General features: G+C 32.5%; 4 protein-coding genes across 4 annotated transcripts in view; 1 reads left to right on the forward strand and 3 right to left on the reverse strand.

Annotated features, from left to right (window-relative positions):
- HELRODRAFT_192453 (hypothetical protein) overlaps positions 1-5,455 on the reverse strand; it is a gene marked incomplete at its 5' end in the record, with an annotated part of 7,642 nt that extends 2,187 nt beyond the window's left edge. The window contains 10 exons of the mRNA XM_009022788.1: positions 135-203; positions 664-727; positions 1,065-1,210; positions 2,233-2,362; positions 2,668-2,736; positions 3,086-3,236; positions 3,491-3,572; positions 3,976-4,100; positions 4,512-4,580; positions 5,433-5,455. Coding sequence (XP_009021036.1) covers positions 135-203; positions 664-727; positions 1,065-1,210; positions 2,233-2,362; positions 2,668-2,736; positions 3,086-3,236; positions 3,491-3,572; positions 3,976-4,100; positions 4,512-4,580; positions 5,433-5,455 — 928 coding nt within the window. The remainder of the gene's footprint in view (positions 1-134; positions 204-663; positions 728-1,064; positions 1,211-2,232; positions 2,363-2,667; positions 2,737-3,085; positions 3,237-3,490; positions 3,573-3,975; positions 4,101-4,511; positions 4,581-5,432) is intronic.
- A 3,366-nt stretch (positions 5,456-8,821) lies between these two features.
- Positions 8,822-9,937, reverse strand: HELRODRAFT_157299 (hypothetical protein; the record flags this gene model as incomplete). The annotated part of the gene is made up of 4 exons (XM_009022789.1): positions 8,822-8,952; positions 9,157-9,257; positions 9,522-9,722; positions 9,846-9,937. The coding sequence occupies 4 exons, from the start codon at positions 9,935-9,937 to the stop codon at positions 8,822-8,824; spliced, it is 525 nt and encodes a 174-aa protein (XP_009021037.1).
- A 496-nt stretch (positions 9,938-10,433) lies between these two features.
- On the forward strand, positions 10,434-15,269 carry HELRODRAFT_112993 (hypothetical protein). The gene is made up of 11 exons (XM_009022790.1): positions 10,434-10,760; positions 10,860-10,988; positions 11,185-11,375; positions 11,484-11,656; positions 11,801-12,124; positions 12,211-12,320; positions 13,308-13,433; positions 13,698-13,838; positions 14,062-14,154; positions 14,372-14,521; positions 14,661-15,269. Exons 1-11 carry the CDS (start codon positions 10,707-10,709, stop codon positions 14,739-14,741), a joined length of 1,572 nt encoding a protein of 523 aa, XP_009021038.1. The 5' UTR covers positions 10,434-10,706; the 3' UTR covers positions 14,742-15,269.
- A 36-nt stretch (positions 15,270-15,305) lies between these two features.
- HELRODRAFT_192456 (hypothetical protein) lies at positions 15,306-18,218 on the reverse strand. The gene has a single exon (XM_009022791.1). It carries the CDS (start codon positions 17,947-17,949, stop codon positions 15,565-15,567), a length of 2,385 nt encoding a protein of 794 aa, XP_009021039.1. The 5' UTR covers positions 17,950-18,218; the 3' UTR covers positions 15,306-15,564.
- Positions 18,219-18,979: the final 761 nt, after the last annotated feature.

Here is an 18,979-nt window from a genome sequence, read left to right on the forward strand (position 1 = left end):
AATAATAACAATAATAATAATAAAAATAATAATAATAAAATATAAAAACAATAATAAAAATAATAATTATTATACAAATAGTAATAATGATGACAACATTTTTGAAGAAAATAATCTCAATTTTTTTTACAAACCATTAATCAGTCTGGGTGTCATCCTCAAGTTGCCACTGAATAGAAATCTCAGAGGGCCAGCTAGTTTTCCTGCACAATAATAATAATAATAAACAACAATAATAATAAACAATAATAAAAGTAATAATAAGAATAATAATAAAAAGGAGAAAAAAATTAACAGCAGGAGTAATGAAGAAATATAAAATAATAAAGCATCAGAGAAATCACACTGTGTTCATCATCCAAACGACACTCAACCTAGTCATCTGTATCAATCAATCAATCAATCAATCAATCAATCAATCAATCAATCAATCAATCAATCAATCAATCAATCAATCAATCAATCAATCAATCAATCAATCAATCAATCAATCAATCAATCAATCAATCAATCAATCAATCTTCGTTTAGCCCCTGGAGACGCAGTTTCCCGAGGTAGGAGGTCAATCAATCAATCAATCAATAATATCATCACATCCAGCATCACATCATCATCGTCGTTGTCGTCATCGTCGTCGTCATCGCCACTACCATGGCCACAAACTTATTCGAAAGGGTAAATCCATCAGCCTATCGTCAGTTAATTTGGCACGTGGGTTTGCTATATCCTGAGCGTTTTATTATCAGCAATGATAATAGACGAGGTGAAAAGAGTTAAAAATAAAATAATTGAATATTATTATAAATATTATAATTATTAGCCGTAATTGATAAAATAATTATTCAAAATATAATAATTTATATGCACAATTATAACGATGATTATACAAACAGATAGTTAGACAGACGGACAGATATCTAAAGATAGATAGATAGATAGATAGATAGATAGATAGATAGATAGATAGATAGATAGATAGATAGACAGACAGATAGATAGAAAGATAGATAGATAGACAGATATATGACTAAAGAAATAAATAAGTGAATAAAAAGCAGACTAACGATGGCAGACTTAACAATACTCTGAACGTTATTCTTAAATTTGATCATTTCACTCTTGCTTATCCATATCTTTTGATCTATTTTTAGGGATGGGTGGAGTCGTTTTCTGGAACACCTCCTCTCCCAAAGCCCCACCATCTCATTGGCTGGTGGTGTGAGGATCAACTCATTCTGTGGCGGAATAAAAATAATAACAACTACGATAACAGATAATAAAATAATAATAATAACTGCTAATAACAAAAGCAACAACAACAATAAGCATTGTTACATTTCCAGATGGTGTTTGTTGTTGTTCGTTTGGTTGGAGAGATGTTGATGGAGGAGGAGGAGGAGGTTGGTCAGTTGATGTGCTGTTGTTGACCACATCACCTCTTGTTTCAAACTCTCTGAATGAATGCGAGAGAGAGAGAAAGTGAAAGAAAGGGAGAGAAAGGGAGAGAAAGTGAGAGAAAGAGAGAGAGAGAGAGAGAAGGTGAATTAATCAGGAAATGAATGAGTAAAAGAGTAAAAGTTGTTGACCATATCACCACTTGTTTCAAACTCTCTGAATGAGTGCGAGAGAGAGAAAGTGAGAGAGAGTGTGAGAGAGAGAGAAAGAGAAAGCGAATTAGTGAGGGAGTAAGTGAATGAGTGAAAGAGTGCACTAGCGAGTAAACGAATTAGTAACAAAATGATTAAATGATTAACTTAGTGATTAAATGAATAATGGGTGAGAGTTAAAAAATTAGAGAGTAAATAACCGAGAGAGAGAGAGAGAAAGAGAGAGAGAGTGAGAACGAATGGGAAAATTAGTAAATTAAGAAGATAGTGAGTGAATGATTGAAGGATTAAATGAGTAAACGAAAGAATGAAGAAATGAGTGAATGAACCTCATAACTTGCTCTCCTTGAAGAATCATATTGATATCATCGTCAAAGCCAAACGATGGTGCCTAAGTCATGCCAAATTTTCATAAAAACTAAAATTATCACTTTGTTATCATTACCAGAATAATCCCTCTTAGCATCATTACTATCATTAAAGACATTGTCAACACTTTAATCTTTCTCACAGTCCTTCTACCCATTGTCTTCCATACCCTCACCATCTTTATCACCATTATCATCGTCATAATCTTTATCACAATCACCATCACCATCATCATTATAATCTTTATCATAATTACCATCATTATAATCTTTATCACAATCCCCATCACCTTCATCATCATCATCATCATCATCCCCTACCAGTTGAGCAGACTGTAAACAGACGTCCTCTTTCAATGTGATGTCAGATGGATTAACTGTAAATTGCTGTGATGATGATAAATGGTAAATGATAATGATGACATTAAATGATGAGAAATTGGTGATAAACAAAGTCATTATCATATCACCATCCTCACCTCCACCACCACCATAATCATCATCATCATCATAATCAACATCTTTCCCACTACCACACCCACCATCATCATCAACGTTTCCACCATCATCATCACCACCACCACCACCATCATCATCATTATCATAATCAACATCTTTCCCACTACCACACCCACCATCATCATCATCATCACCACCACCATCATCATCATCATCATCATCATCATCAAAACCCTGTGTAGCTCCAATTGATTAAAAGCATCGGTCTGATCTTGCATGAAGTCCATCGGCTGGAAAAAATCCTGTTTTGAAAAATATATTTTTAAATATAATTAATTAAATAAATATATTTATGTGTCTATGTTTCTTCTATGAAATCCAATCTATCTTTCATGTAAAATCCCATAAATCCCGTGAAAAATTTCCATTCTAAGTCCTACACATCCTATTTCATATTCCATTTAAGATATTCTATATCCTATCTTATCCTATATATATCCTATCCTATAAACATCCTATCCTATATAAATCTTACTTGAAATCTCAAAAATCCCATTTGATATTCCATTAAATATCCCATATAAGATATACTATATCCTACACTATCCTATATATCTAAGAAATCTCATTTAATATCCCATCCAGCCAGACCTCAAATGGTAAATTAATGTTATCCCCTCCAAATCCCATTCCCATGAATGCATTGTAATCTGCTCCCGCGGTGAGACCAGGATCGGCTAGAGTAAATGGTTTTCTCTTTTGGAGATGGCGCGGAGTTTCTCGGTCGTGCTGTTTCCTTTTCCTAAATAAATGAAATAATTAACAAAGAAAATTAATTGCCTAATTAGTCAATTAATTAATTAATCAATCAATCAAATGATTCTTTTTTTTTTATTTGTCATTCACCAGTTGAGGAGATAAATTCTTGAAATGTATTTTCATCTCTCAATTTTTAATTGTTATAAGTGAAAATAAGAACAAATGATAATTAATTATTAACTAATCAATTTAATTAATCAGTTAACTAACTAACTAACTAAATTACAAATTAGTAACCTTGGCGTTTTTTCCTCAAGGTCAATCAATGGAATGATAGACGACTGAAACTTCAATCTTGTGTATAACTCAGTTGCCTCAACTAATAATGCATGTTTGTGTGTGTGAGTTTGTGTCTGTGTTTGTGTGTGTGTTTGTATCTCTGTGTTTGCGTCTCTGTGTATAACAAGCTGATGGTTATTCAAACATAAATTTTTAAAAGTTTTGCCTTGAATTTTCATTATTTAATTACCCAATCAGGCATTTAATTCTGATGTTAAAATTAAGCTGACAAATAAGAAGAGAAAAATCAATACAAGAATATAATAAACACATCATAAAATAGATCATATATCTATATAAATAACTATTTGTAGATGTTTTTTGAGAAGAAAGTTAGATGTAAACCCTACACACACACACACACACACACACACACACACACACACACACACACACACACACACACACACACACACAAACAAACAAACACAAAACACACACACCTAATAGATATTGAACTTGTTTTCTGTAAACTTTAATGGCACCAAAAAGGAGCTGAGAGGATAGGTAGAGGGATAGTTTGGGAATATTTCTTTTCTGATGTAGAATATAACTTTTGAGCTCTGAACTAGAGGCAAAAAATCATAAAATGAAAATAAAATAATCAAATTAAACTAATATTAATAACTATTTACTATAAAATTACTATTTTAAATTAATGAAAATTAAAAAAATCATTAAAAATTTATATATGAACAATTTAAACATTAAAATAATAAATTGACTGAATTTATATATGCCGAAAACAAATATGTATTAAAATCTTTTTAAGTTAACAAGAATAATGAACATCACCATCACATGTTTATAATCTAACAAGAGTAATGAATATAGTAAATTTATAAGTAAAAAATACTGAACTTAATAATTTGAATGGTTAAAAAGTTTAAAAAATCACCAAAAAATTAATCAGCTTCAATATTTTGAAAAGAAAGTTTCAGAAATTACTTGAAACAATTAATTTAATAAATAAACTCACCATGTTTCATTGAGATCTACTGCCTCGTAATCTCTTCTTTTCAAGGCATTTTCTTTAGTTGCTGCTAACCTGGTTAGTGGAATGTTTGAAGGTTTTTAATAGATAAGAAACTAATTTATTAAAGAAAGTTCTAAAATCAAAAACTGAAACATTTTCTTATATAATATAATCAAACTGACAACCTGGTTAGTGGAATGTTTGAAGGTTTTTAATAGATAAAAAACTAATTTATTAAAGAAAGTTCTAAAATCAAAAACTGAAACATTTTCTTATATAATATAATCAAACTGACATGATTAACAGATGTATGTATGCAATACAATACACACATTAACTTATTATAAGACTCTATAAAATTCTAAACTAAACTAACAGTCAATTAAGAACTGACAATTTAGTACATATTTCATATTTATTAGTACTATTCTGTATTAATATTATTAATTAATGTTAACTACTGTTAGTTATTATGGTATTATCAGACACATTCACCATACAAAAAAACTAAAAAAGAAAAGAAAGGATTGACAATTTAGTTAGTTACACATATACAAAAAGATAGCAGAAGAAGATTTAGAATTTATTAAACTAACTAAACTAAACTAAGCTCTATCTAACCTAACCTAACAGCATAGGACAAACAGGCTAGCAAGTAACAAGGCACTCCTCAGATGTGTAGTGAAGAGAGCTAATAACTATACTATACTATACTAGTAAGCTATACATGGAAACCTTGGATGTCATATATAGTAAGTTATATACTATTAAGTTATATAATATACTATATTATAATAATTATATATTCCTCAGATGTGTATAACTATCTATAAAAAATAAGTTTTTTGCTTTTTTAAATTTTGTATAAAATAAAAAAAAGGAGCTTTTCACTTTGATTTGAATTGAATTGCATCTTAAGCAAACAGCTGAATTAATTCCATAGCCATTTTGAATTAAGCATTAAAAGAAATAATAAATACTTCAGATTTTAATTAGTTTGATTTGATGATTGTGTGTCTTAAAAATAATTTAATGATTAAATTATTATTTATATGACAGACTAACTAACCATATTACCGAAAATTTTCCGTTCTTTTTAAGAATATCGATGCAATAAAACATCTTAACGTAGGGATGAATAAAGAGAAAAAACACTTTTGATGAACAAAATTATCAACTTAACTCAAAATATTAGAAAAAAAAGTTTCAAACTATTACCGCTTAAAAGAAGACGCCGTCTTCTTAACTCAAATTTTAAATCATGCGGCGCTTAACAAATCTCTCTCTCTCTCACACACACACACAAACACGCACACAGTGTTATATTTTTCAATTTAACTATATCAGAATTAATAGAAACAAGAAACATTTTCCGTGTACATATTTGAATAAATAATAATAATAAAATAAAAATAATTATATTAACAATGTTATTTTTGATAATTATTACAAAATAAATCAACAAACCGTTGAAGCATTCAAAAAAAATACATTGAAAAAAAATAATGGCTTTAGGAATATTATCATTCTTAAAAGAAATAATACTAACAACAAATAAGCATTAATAATAATGATAATAACAACAATAATAATAATAATAGCAACAACACTACTAATAATACTAACAACAACAACAATAATAATGAAAGCAATAATATTAATTTTAATAAAAGTTATAAGAAATGATTTCAAAATAGTTAGACATTATAATAGTTGTCTTTATTTATTTGGCTTTGCAAAGATTAAGGACGATAATATATATATATATATATATATATATATATATAAATAAAATAACAATATAACAATATATAATAATATATATATAAACCTGGTAACAACGAGATGTCGTTCTTACCTATTGGTCGCGACACCTCAATTTGAGTTTCTTGGTTACAATAATTGAGTTGTGTTATCTTAAACCTTATTCGGCAGGATACTGACGAGTCTCGTGAGAGACGAAACGTACGTCTGGTCTATGGCGGGTAATGGTTAACCAATATATATATATATATATATATATATATATATATATATATATATATATATATATATATATATATACAGTATTGGATGAGTTCTACCGAATTATTGACATTGATCAATTTAAGGTAGTTGAAAGTAAAAATAATTCTATCAAAATTCGTTTTCTCGGTAACTATAAATGCTACAATGAAAAATTTGGTATTATTTTAATCAGCAAATTTTGCTTTATAAGAAAAAGTAATTTATATACAAAAAAAATTTTTTTTTGAAAAATCGTGCGACCTGCTAATTTAAGGTTTGTCATTTCAATTTCCTTTAACTTTCCTTTAATTATTATTATTATTATTAGTAGTAGTAGTTTTTTAATGTGTGGTTTTGATGTTTTGATTTACAAGAGAAGATCGCAAAGTACATCTACCACATAAACAATGTATATAATTACAACTATATATATAAATATATATGTGTGTGCGTGTGTGCTTGTGTGTGAGTGTAGTTTTTTTATCTATAAATATATATCAACATTAAGTAAACATACATACATGATACATACATACATATAAATATATGCATACGTACAAAACAATAGACATAGGTAATTATATATATATATATTTATATATATATATATATATTGGTAATAGACCATAATTTTTACAATATTCTATAAATTCTACCGAATGTTTGGCGTTAATATGTTTGTAGTTCGTTTTTTCAATTTTTCTCACTAACGTTTTTTTGGTGAACGTTTAGTTTATTAAAATTCAAAAAAAACTTATTTTCCAAATTCATGCTGCAACATATATATATATATATATATATGTGTGTGCGTGCGTGCGTGTGTTTGTTTGTAAACATATATATATATATATATATATATATATATATATATATATATATATATATATATATGTGTGTGTGTGTGTGTGTGTGCGCGCGTGTACGTGTGTACTAGGGAAACTTAATTAAAAACAAAAATTTAAAAAAAAAAACAACAAATGAATGAACAAATAAAAGACAAATGAATCGTCATTAATTTATCAATTTATCTAAATCTTTCAAATGAACAGGAAGTTCCTTTTTCTAGGAAGAAATAAAAAGACATAAATAAGTACAAGATTTTTTTTCAAACTGGAAAACATATTTTCTTTAGAAAAATCCCCAGGATATGGACACAGGAATTAAATAAAACTGTAGCTGTAGTGATAAATGGATCAATAGATGAATGAATGAATGAAAGAACGAACGAATGAATGAACGAGAAAATGGATGAAGGAATGAACGAACGAGCGATTGAATGAATGAATGAACGAACTGATGAACAAATAAAAACTTGATAGACAGATGGATGAATGTTTCAAATGATTAATCAACTACTTTGAATTTTTCAATGAAAATGATCTGACGACGACGAAGATGACGATGAAGATCACCATCATGGTGAATGTCAAAAATAGTAAAATAATAACAACAACAATAATAATAATAATAACAACAACACGGATATTATTATCAAAATTATAATTATCTTTAATCATTGTTGTTATCATCAGTATTATGAATATCCATAGAGTCCTCGTCGTCGTATTCTTCGTCATCAGCATCCTTCTTTTTAGTTGTTGTTGTTGTAGTTGCGGTTGCTGCTGCTGTTGTTGTTGTTCTACAGCCATTGTTATCGTCACTATCGTTGGTGGTGATCGTCGATGTTGAATCTATTTTGTTGCTTTTATCTGGTGAAATGAATGAGTGAGTGAATGAATGAATGAATGAATAAATGAATGAATTAATAAATGAATGAATGATGGATGAATGAATGATTAAACGGATGGATAAACGATAGAACATTCAATCATTCACCACATAAATAATATAGTGATTTATTCAACTCATACATTTGTAATCCAAACCACAAAATTATATAGATTTAAAATCATCAATGGTTCCTTTCATACAATTGTTCATTCATTCATTCATTCTTCATTCATTCATTACTCATTCATCCGTTTATTCATTCACTTTTCCATTCATTCACTCAGGAATTAATTCTTTCCAGTCATAAACCATGCACACACAAAAAACATCAAAAGAAAGTCAAAGGCTGAATCTATAATTGGATTGGGTTTAATACATTTACTGCCATCATCATCATTATCATCATCACCTCAGACGCACACTACTCACGCATTCATCCATTCATTTATTAATTCATTCATTCATTCATTCATACTCATTCGCCATCCCCACCGTCATCATCACACTATTTCAAGTGTTTTCTAGCTAGTTTGGTTCATTCATTCATTCATTCACTCATCCAATAACACATTCATTCATTCACTCACTCGCTCACCATCATCGTCGTCGTCATCATCTTCCTCTTGCAGTAGCTGTCTGGCTAGTTTGATGGCCTGGAACTCATTGTAATGTTGCTTGCGGTGCAATATGAAACGTCTCTTCTTCTCTGTGTGTGATGATGATGATGAAAATGATGATGATGGCGGCAAAGATACTGATGATGATACTGATGAGGATAGTGGTGATGATGACGATGGTGGTGATGATAATGATGACGACGACAATGATAATAATACTGATGTTGATATTGATGCTGATGATGACAGTGACATCATCATCATTATCATCATCATCATCATCCACCAATGACCTTTTTCTTCTTCGGACAGAAACTCCTCATCATCCTCATCCTCACCACTACTGATGGTGTCGACTTTAGTGAACACCTTTGCCTTTGTCTTCATCGTCAGTCTGATGAATAAATTAATAAATTAAATGATACATATTATAATTAACTAATTAAAATTGAGAGAAATAGATCATTTGAACATAATTGAATATAAAATAATGCAACGATATAATAATGAGGTTATGTTTGGATGATTTGCATATTTGGCATAATAAATGTGTATATAAATATATTTAATTATGTAACAATAATAAACTATCCCTATTATTATAAATGATTAAAAATTAGAATGCATGAGAATAAAATACAAAAAAAATGACACCAACCCTTCAACAAGAAGTTGTGGATCAATAGGGAGGGACTCATCCTCATCTCCACTCCTCGTTTCATCTCCCTCCCCATCGAATTTGTTGTATGGGGTCGGAGGTTCGTCGATTTTGTCGTGGCCATAGTCCTTGTCTGCAGGGTGATAAGTGGCTAGGATATTCATTTCATCCCATTTCATTCCTTTATCTATCGACTTCTGCCTGTAATTTTATTTGATTATATATTATTAATAAATATTTCGTGGTTTTTGAATTTTAGTCTTATACTTAGAGATACTTAGAGATCAACATCAAAAAAACAAAAATAAGAAAAAAATTCCTAACGGTTGTTGGCCCTCAGAGCGGTCAGATGTATCAAAGCTTGACGCATTTTTTAGAATTCCTTTCACTGGCTTTTTGTCAATAAGTTCGGCCATCTTGTTTCGATTACGAACAGACGAAAAATATTTGAGCTATAGCTAAAAATTTAAATGTTTTTTGAGGTCAACTACCTACAGGCAGTTCATCCACACTACTAAGTGCCAAATAAATTTAATGTTAATCCCACCGAAAACTATGAATAATTTGCAATCTATTTGGATGAAAAATTGTGTAATAATTTGACAAAAAAATATATAAAAATTTTTTAATGAATATTAATTTTAAAATATTTCAATATATATACATACACTTGTTCGCCAGAATCAGATAAAGTTGAACATAAATAAATACTTGGATGTGTCTAACAGACAAATTTAGTTCAATTATTGATACCTAAAATAGGCGTATAAAACTGATGTGTAAAAAAATTTAATAAATTTTGTTGTTAACATCAAGTAAAAATTAAAATAATTTAAAAAAAATTTATTCAGTATAAAAATTTTTTTTTGAGAAATTAAAGTACATCCCTTTCCCAATTCCGCCAGATCCAAAATCTCAATTAGTGACAATTTCTCGATTTTTCAAATTTTGCCGCAAGTTTTCCAAAAAGTTTCACTAAACTTCTCGTTTAAATTATTAGAAAAAATTTATTTTTAAGGGCAATATTTTAAACTTTAAATTTCGAAATCATTTCTTCTACATTAATTTCACATATTCAAGTGTACTAAAGTTAATTAAAGAGTAGTAGAGAAAAGATTTTGTTGTCATTGGCAGAGCACGTTTTTCAATTTTGTTGTGTCGTGTAATATAAAAAAAAAGCTAAAAATGTCTGAAAATAATAGATTGAAGAACTACAAAAACAAGGGAAGGGGAGTTGAGGTTTGTTTGTGTTTTTTACTTTCTCAATTTAAATCTTAAAATACTTTCAAATCAAAGTATCCTAATCCTAACTAAAGAAAAATTCTGATATTTTTTTAGGATTTGCGACGTCAGCGCTCGGAGGCCAGCGTGGAGTTAAGGAAGGCCAAAAAGGAGGAGCAGTTCTTAAAGAGGCGAAACATGAATGAAGAACCAGAGCAGCTACCACTTCAGGAAAATAATTCCCAGGTTGGTGAAATTAAAAATAATACCTGTCCAACTTACCTTGCTATTGACTTCTAACATTCAAGTCTTTTTCACATTATTTTTGATGGCCTCCTGTATTGTGTTATAACTGTTTTTAGTAATTGCTTATATTATGCTGTTGAGGTTTTACTGAGAAGTAATTTAAAATTGTTATTCTACATAATACTAATACTAACAGAGTCAAGTAAACCCAGTGATGCCCCTTGATGAGATAAAGAGAGTCTTCATCAGCTCCAGCAATCCAGAATTGCTCTTTCAAGCTGTTCAGAGCATCAGGAGGATGCTGTCGAGGGAAAGGAAGCCTCCCATTGAATCAATCATCGAAGCTAACTTCCTGCCTCCGCTTGTTGAGTTTCTAAGCTCTGAAAAGTAAAAATTCTCACCTCATTTTCAGTTGCTGATACTTTACAAGCGCTGCTACAATAACCATCATTTTTAATATTAAATGTTAAGAAATTTGTTTCTTCATCCAATCAGCCATGACATCCAGTTCGAGGCCTCATGGGCCCTGACCAACATTGCCTCAGGAACCTCCATGCAGACACGAGCTGTCATCAAAGCTGGGGCCATTGTCCCTTTTGTTAATCTCTTGTCCAGTGGTCATACCAATGTGGCCGAACAAGCTGTCTGGGCATTAGGAAATATTGCTGGTCAGTCAGTTGGTTATTTTTTTTGTTGTCTCCAAAGGGTTTTTGTTCTTTTTTTAGGATTTTTTATTTCAGTTTTCGCAAGTTTCATGGACCCTTTTTGTGAAAAAGATAACAATTTGTGTTAACTATTAAACATTAACACAGGTGATGGTTCAGATACACGAGACATGGTATTAGAAGCAGGGTGTCTCAAACCCCTTCTTGCTCTCATCCAGAAAGCAATCGATAAAGCAGCAGAGGATCCAGAAAGTGGTTGCCTACCATTCCTTCGCAATTTGACGTGGGCTCTATCCAATTTATGTCGCAACAAAAATCCTCCACCAAAGATTGAATACATGAGGATGTGCCTGCCAGCGCTGATTCGCCTAATCCACATCGGGGATAAAGATATAGTGGCCGATGCTACCTGGGCCGTCTCGTACATTAGTGATGGGCCTAATGAAAGGATCCAGGAAGTTATTGATTCTGGTTAGTTGGATATTTTTGCAATTTCATTTTCTGGAGTTAATCGTCTATGGGTATTAATTTTTATTTTTTTTATTGTTGTTGCTTAGGTGTGGTACCGAAGTTAATTAGTTTGCTGTCTGTGCCCGACGTTGCTGTCTTAACTCCGGCCGTGAGAGCCATTGGCAACGTTGTAACAGGGGATGATCATCAGACTCAGGTTCAGTTTCTGAGTTATTCAATTGATTGATATAGTAGTTGATTGAGTGACTGGTTTGGTGGGTGATGGGTTGGTTGTAGAGCCCCAAGCAGAGAAGATTTTTCAAACCACAAACATCCGCAGAGTTCACATCTGCACTGCTCATTATCTCCACTGCACCCGCGAAAAGGCAACCTAAATCAGCTGTCTTAATCTCATGTTTAAAATTAGAAGATAGCAATACTAGAGAGCAATTTATTTACAATATAGTTATAATCAGAAGAATTATAAGAGAAGAATTTAAGAAATTTCTAATTTAATAGTTGAAATAACATCGGCCAAAACAATGAGGAACTCAAACAAGCTATTTATTTGTTTAATATTTATGGAGATGTTATGTTATATGTTGGTCGTACCAAAATATATATATATATATGTACAGTACATATGTTAATTTGTATATACGTATGTGTGTATCATATATGTGTATATATGGCGATGATAAATAGATATACTTCACACATACGTTTTGTGTGAACACACGTATGCACGCACATATACGTGTGTGTGTGTGTATGAAACTATCTTCTTCATTCAAATCCACTGAAGTAATTAGTAGAAACTGCTTGCTTGGCTTTATCAACGTGGACCCCAGAGAGACTCAGCTAAGGTCATTAAGAACACGTACATATACGCAGACAAACATAACAAAATTTTTTATTCTGAAAATTTTTGAAAATTAAAAATTTAATTTTGCGGGCGATTGTGTAAAAACACACTTAAATCCGCATCTGCAGCAAACCGCAGAGACCAAAAATTTGCAGAGTTTTGAAAAAATTTTATTCGGTTTGAAGCCTCATTGAGGATATCCACTTGGGGCTTGGGTTGATTGGTTCTTCAGTTTTTTTATTTCTTATCACTGCAACTACAGTAATACTGCAATGTAACTATTACATAAATAGCATCATCACATTATAACAACAATTACATCTCCCTTTCGCGTCACAGTACGTACTAGATCTGAATGTCCTAAGTAACTTCCACTTCCTGCTGAACCACGAGAAGGGAGCCATACAGAAAGAGGCCACGTGGATGATTTCAAACATCACCGCTGGCAGTCCTATGCAGATACAAGTTAGGCTTCTTAAATTTTTTGCTTGTATATCTGGTAGGATGGTTGATTGCGTGATGGGCTCTTTTTTGGATTCTGGCTTGTTTGCACATACCTATTTTACATAACTAAATTGATACTGTTTGAAAATGTTACCAAAAATGGACACAGTTATGTTGGCCTTTTTCCTCATGGGGGTAATAACGTATTCTAACATCTACCATAGAGACATAACACATTCATTTACGAATAACCCGCGAATAACTACAACATTTTCCTAAAATTAGGCAGTCATAGATCAGAATTTGGTTCCCTGCATAATAAAGATTTTGGCCACGGGTGACTTCAAAAGTCAGAAGGAGGCAGTTTGGGTCCTCAATAATCTGACTTCCGGAGGTACTGGGCCACAGATTGCATACTGTGTTCAGGTACGTGTTTTTTTTTTTTTTTTGATTGGTTGATTGATTGATTGTTTTTAATTGAAAATGTTATTTAAACCTTTCTTTGATTTACACTTGGCTGGTTATGTCTTAACTTATGTGTGTACATGTGTAAAATTGGTTAATTTGTTTGATTGATCGATTGATTAATTGATTGATTGGGAATATAAAAAATTACGGATCTTTATTACTTGCACCACCTCCATCACAGGCTGGTTGTATCCCTCACCTATGTGATTTACTCTCGAGCAAAGATTCCAGAATAGTCAGCGTCATTCTAGATGCGCTAAATAACATCTTACACGTTAGTGGTGATATGATGATACTATGATATTGTTTGTGATGATGATATTGTGATAATCTTGATAGTTTCTAGTATAGTAAAGCTGCAATATTATGTATTTATCAGCTCTGGCTGAAATGTCGTAACAAGACGATAGTGCAACATTTGCATGTAACGATAATTATATCAGTAATAATAATTATACACTAATTGCGAACAAATTTTTCACTAATTTTAGGCAGCTGCCCAGGTCAACCAGGTCGAACCAGTTGCAATGATGATCGAAGAGTGTGGGGGTCTTGATAAAATCGAAGCCCTACAGAACCACGAAAATGAACTGCTCTATAAAACCTCCCTTCGTATTATAGAGAAATTTTTCTCTGACTCGGTCGGTGGTAGTGTACTTTCTATTAATAGTTTGGTGGTAACGGGGGTAATTAATTATATACAGATTTTAAAATTTTTCAATCGTGACCGTTATTTACGGCGTGAATCCTATTATAATTACAATTCACTTTTATTCACAGGATGAGGAAACAGAAACTTCAGCCCCGGCCGAAATGAATGGAACTGCTGGCGGAGCCCTGCCTAACAACTTTAATTTTTAATTTAAGTTTAATGTACATCCCATCTGCTGTTAACTACAATAATTTTTATCCCATAATTATTACGTCACAGCTATTAAATTATTTATTACTACGATAAAGATATTAATCAGGTTGAGATAGCGAGTTATTTGCCTGTGTGCATGTAATTTTATATCTGCTATATATATATATATATATATATATATATATATATATATATATTTGCTGTTTATACATACACATCTAAAAAAAATTAACCTGATCAGACTTTAATATTTGAAAATTTCCTAAATATTTAAGAGAGCCATTCTTATTAATATATTTCAGTTGTCTCTAGCTATGTACGTTGATTTTATGTTATACGTTTTTTTGTTATTCACTTCATCTTGTTGCAAAATTTAAATGATAGTTGAGTAGCAAGCATGTATTTAGGCACGTGGAATCAAACTGGTGTATTTATATATTGATTGGATGTAAGCACATTTTGTTGATGCTGGGAGTTTTATCCAATATGTTTGTTCTGTTCGAAAATAATTATGAAATGGGGATTTTTTTCTGGTTTGAGTTTAAAAATTAAACGAATGCTACCGCAATCATGTATTTAGATTGATTATTTGGCACTAATGTAGATAAACTTTTACCAAAAATTACAAAAGTAATGAATGATTAAATCCTTCGTTCGCTACAATAAATAAGAAAATCTAAATTATGGTGGTACATGCATGATTTTGAATATCGTTATTAGTCATCTACTAAATTAGTATTCGTTCAATCAAGTAAACTACATTAAGTTTTCAGGGCATACTCATGCGTAAGAAACGATTGCAAGCCTGGCTGGAGTTGATTAAATCCATCTAAACATTTTTATCTTGAAGCCATCAATTCCTTTATGAAGCAGGAATACTTTGTTATCGGCGACGAGTGCACCACCCAGAATTTTTTCTTCCGGAAACGCGCCGTTAGCTAATCCGTTCAAATAGAAGGCGAGAGGTGTGCGGTTGTTTCCGAACATCATCGAGGCGTCATGCAATTCGACTGTGTTGTTCTTCCGGTCAAGTTTGAGGAGTTTGTCGCCGGAGGGGCTCAGCGAGATAGTTTTGTGGTTTTCGTTCTGAAGTTCTGGGTGTGGTTTGAAGTCTTTCAATACGTTCCCGTCGCCATCTATCGTCAAATATTTTTTGCCGTCGGTTACTGCAATAATATCCGGTCGGTTCAAGCAACTGTCCAATTCTTTAACGTTACCCAAGTTTACGATGGCGGGATTTGTATACTTGAGTGAATAAAATAACACAATGGAATCCAGATCAGGACAAACGTTCAACAAACCTGACTGCCCAGCTACGAATCCTCTTTTAAACGGCGCCAAACAACTCGTGGACCCCAGAGGAATGGTCTTGACCGGTTCATCCACCGGGTCCGACAAATCATAAATATCGACTCCGCAATCATGAGCAACAGCTAGCTTATTCGAATCGTGGTTCATCAAACAGGCATCATTTATTATCTTAGGAACACTTTTCGAGCAAATCTTGTCACCATTCTTGTTGAATATATGAACAGCATTGTCGGATCGTGGTGTTGAACTCTGATTTGAACTGTCGGCTGGATTTCCACCATCGATAACAACGACTTTTCCGTCAGCACATGCTTTCATTTTGATTGGAAGATGCAAATTGTCGCCCGTGTGACCCTCGAAGATGGCTGATTCGTGAAATTGAGGAATGCAAGGTGCTGGGTTTCTGCTTGCATGCTGTTCAAATGCGTGCTGTCCACTCAAACTGGCTGATGGTTGTGGTGTTGGTGGTGTCGATGACGACGCATTGAAATTAAAAACAGAATCTGTGAAGTTTGAGCCGGACAGTTGAAACGACGGTGAAGATTGTTGTGGCGATTTCGAAGGGGCGTTATGATAAATAAATCCGTTCACTCTACTGACACCAGGATTGCTGCTGGCGTTACTAACGTTGCTTTTCATTGTTCCTTTCTCTTCATCAACTTGTTTGTCCGGTGTTTCAGCAGGTCTTGATGAAAGACTTTGTGTTTCGCTTATACTTGAAGTTTGAGTGAAATAGTTCCAATCTAGATCGTCATTATCATCCTGGTTGTTCATGCCGAAATATGCTGGGTTTGCAGTGAAAGGGCTGTTCGGAAGACGTTGGTATTGTTGAAAATTAGATTGAGAATAATTTTCATGCAGGGAACTTTGTTGCGAATGCTTGGACGAACCGTTTGATTTTAATGAGCCATTGTTATCAACTCTAGAAGCCATATTTTTTGCAACGCCTCCATTCAGAATTTCGTCTACTGTGCCAAACTTCATCACTGACTGATCAACATTCCGTTCACAAACCCCTTTCACAAATGTTTGTGCAGGCACCTTCGAACTTGCAGGTTTGAATTGATCAGGAACGGGTGCGTATTGGTGATAGTCATCCTCGTCCATTTCCATTATAACCTCGCTCGTGAAATCACCAGGGAGATGTTCAAATTTATGTTCCATATTAAGTTTGTATGAATCTTGTAGAAGTTTGTTGGGGTATGGAATAAATCCGTAGTTGCTTGGCATATTTTGAAGAATGATAGCTCCTTTTGGTGCTGCTTTCGACGCATCAGTTTTAAGGACTGTTTCATTTGCATTGTTTTGATCAGCATTTGTTATTTCTGTTTTATTTTTAGATGATTTTTCGACTTTGCCATCATCTTCATCGTCATCGTCCTCCTCTTCGCTGCCACTCTGACATTGGTAGCCACTGTCAAGTCTTTTGACAGGATGTAAGATTGGGTTGGATGACTTCACCACCGTTCGTTTGCTCATCTCAACCTCATAAGCATCCAAATGATCCTCCAGTTCCTCTTCCGGGGTTTTCACCTCAGATTCTCCGTTATATTTCAACATTTTATTTTTATCTTTCTTCTGAAAATACCTCTTGATCAGAGACACCAAGTCAAGGGAACGAGTGTTAACCTCCAGAGAGAAAGTACCATCGCTGCCACATCGCGTTTTCTCACGGCAGATGGGGCATTTAACTTTCCTATTTAGTCTCATCCCAGACACTAGATATTTATCGATGCAAGGGCCACAAAACGTGTGTGGACACTGGAGCTTTTTCGGCTGCCTCTTCTCGTCATCGTAGTTGTTCATGCATATTTTACACAGAATCAACTCTTCCTCATGAGGTTTCAAATCAGGTTTGTTCGTCTCATCAACGATCTCCGTCTTTTTACCCATGTTGGTTGATTATTTCATCAAAATTTCAAAAAATTCAGTTCTGACGATGTTCTTAATGTATCAACAAATTTTCTTACGTTCAGCGATCACATTGCAGACATTTACGACATCTGTCTACAGTTAGATTTTTTAAAGTTAATTATCCCAGTACATTTATAGTATTTTCAGTTATAAATTTCTAAAATTAAACCTAAAACAGAAACTATGTTGAAGATTTATTGTATAAAAATGATTAAACTAAAATATATTTTAGTAACACCAGTCAAGACTTATCCGATCATTTCAAGTAATTTTGTAGAGATGTACGTGAATATGTATGCATGTATGTGTGTATGTATGCGTAAGTATATATGTATGTGTGTATATATACAGGTATGTAAGTATGTATGTGTGCGTGTGTGTATGCAACTATTCAAGATATATACCTTTGTTATGCTTCTAATACATTCAAGCCTACAGAACAGCTAACAATGCAAAAGCTAACAAAACATCATTTGTTGTCTTTATTATTATTATTACTACTACTATTACACCTTATTATTCTAACTATTATTATGATTATTTCATATTATTCACGATTATTATTTCTTTTAATCACACTCACTACCTTATAGCACGAGTCAAGCATGAAATTAATATGAACGCAATCAGCCCAACAATGAACACACATAGATACACACACACACATACATACACACACACGCATACATACGTACATACATACACACACACACACACACACACACACACATACTGTTGACTTGTATAATGTACCTCACCAATTTCTTTTCCTCTCTCTCTTTACATCTCTCTGTCTTTCTTTCTATGTGTGTGTGTGTGTATGCTTGTTCATTTGTATAGTCTAGTATACAAATAACCTACCTCCCATTTTAATGTGTATATCATCTACTCATTTTTATCATACCACACACACACACACACACACACACATACACACACACACACTTACACAAACACACTTGTACATACACACTTACAAACATACAGACACACAAACATACCAAAGATA

Source organism: Helobdella robusta, assembly GCF_000326865.2.
Source record: "Helobdella robusta unplaced genomic scaffold HELROscaffold_33, whole genome shotgun sequence".
NCBI classification, from domain to species: Eukaryota; Metazoa; Annelida; class Clitellata; order Rhynchobdellida; family Glossiphoniidae; genus Helobdella; species Helobdella robusta.

What these genes read in the sequence shown, in the direction of transcription:
- HELRODRAFT_112993 (XM_009022790.1), top strand. Translation starts at nt 10,707, where the DNA reads ATGTCTGAAAATAATAGATTGAAGAACTACAAAAACAAGGGAAGGGGA. An exon ending in CCAGGAAGTTATTGATTCTG is followed by an intron (nt 12,125 to 12,210) that starts GTTAGTTGGATA and finishes GTTGTTGCTTAG; the next exon opens with GTGTGGTACCGAAGTTAATT. An exon ending in AGATTGCATACTGTGTTCAG is followed by an intron (nt 13,839 to 14,061) that starts GTACGTGTTTTT and finishes CCTCCATCACAG; the next exon opens with GCTGGTTGTATCCCTCACCT.
- HELRODRAFT_192456 (XM_009022791.1), bottom strand. Translation starts at nt 17,949, where the DNA reads ATGGGTAAAAAGACGGAGATCGTTGATGAGACGAACAAACCTGATTTG.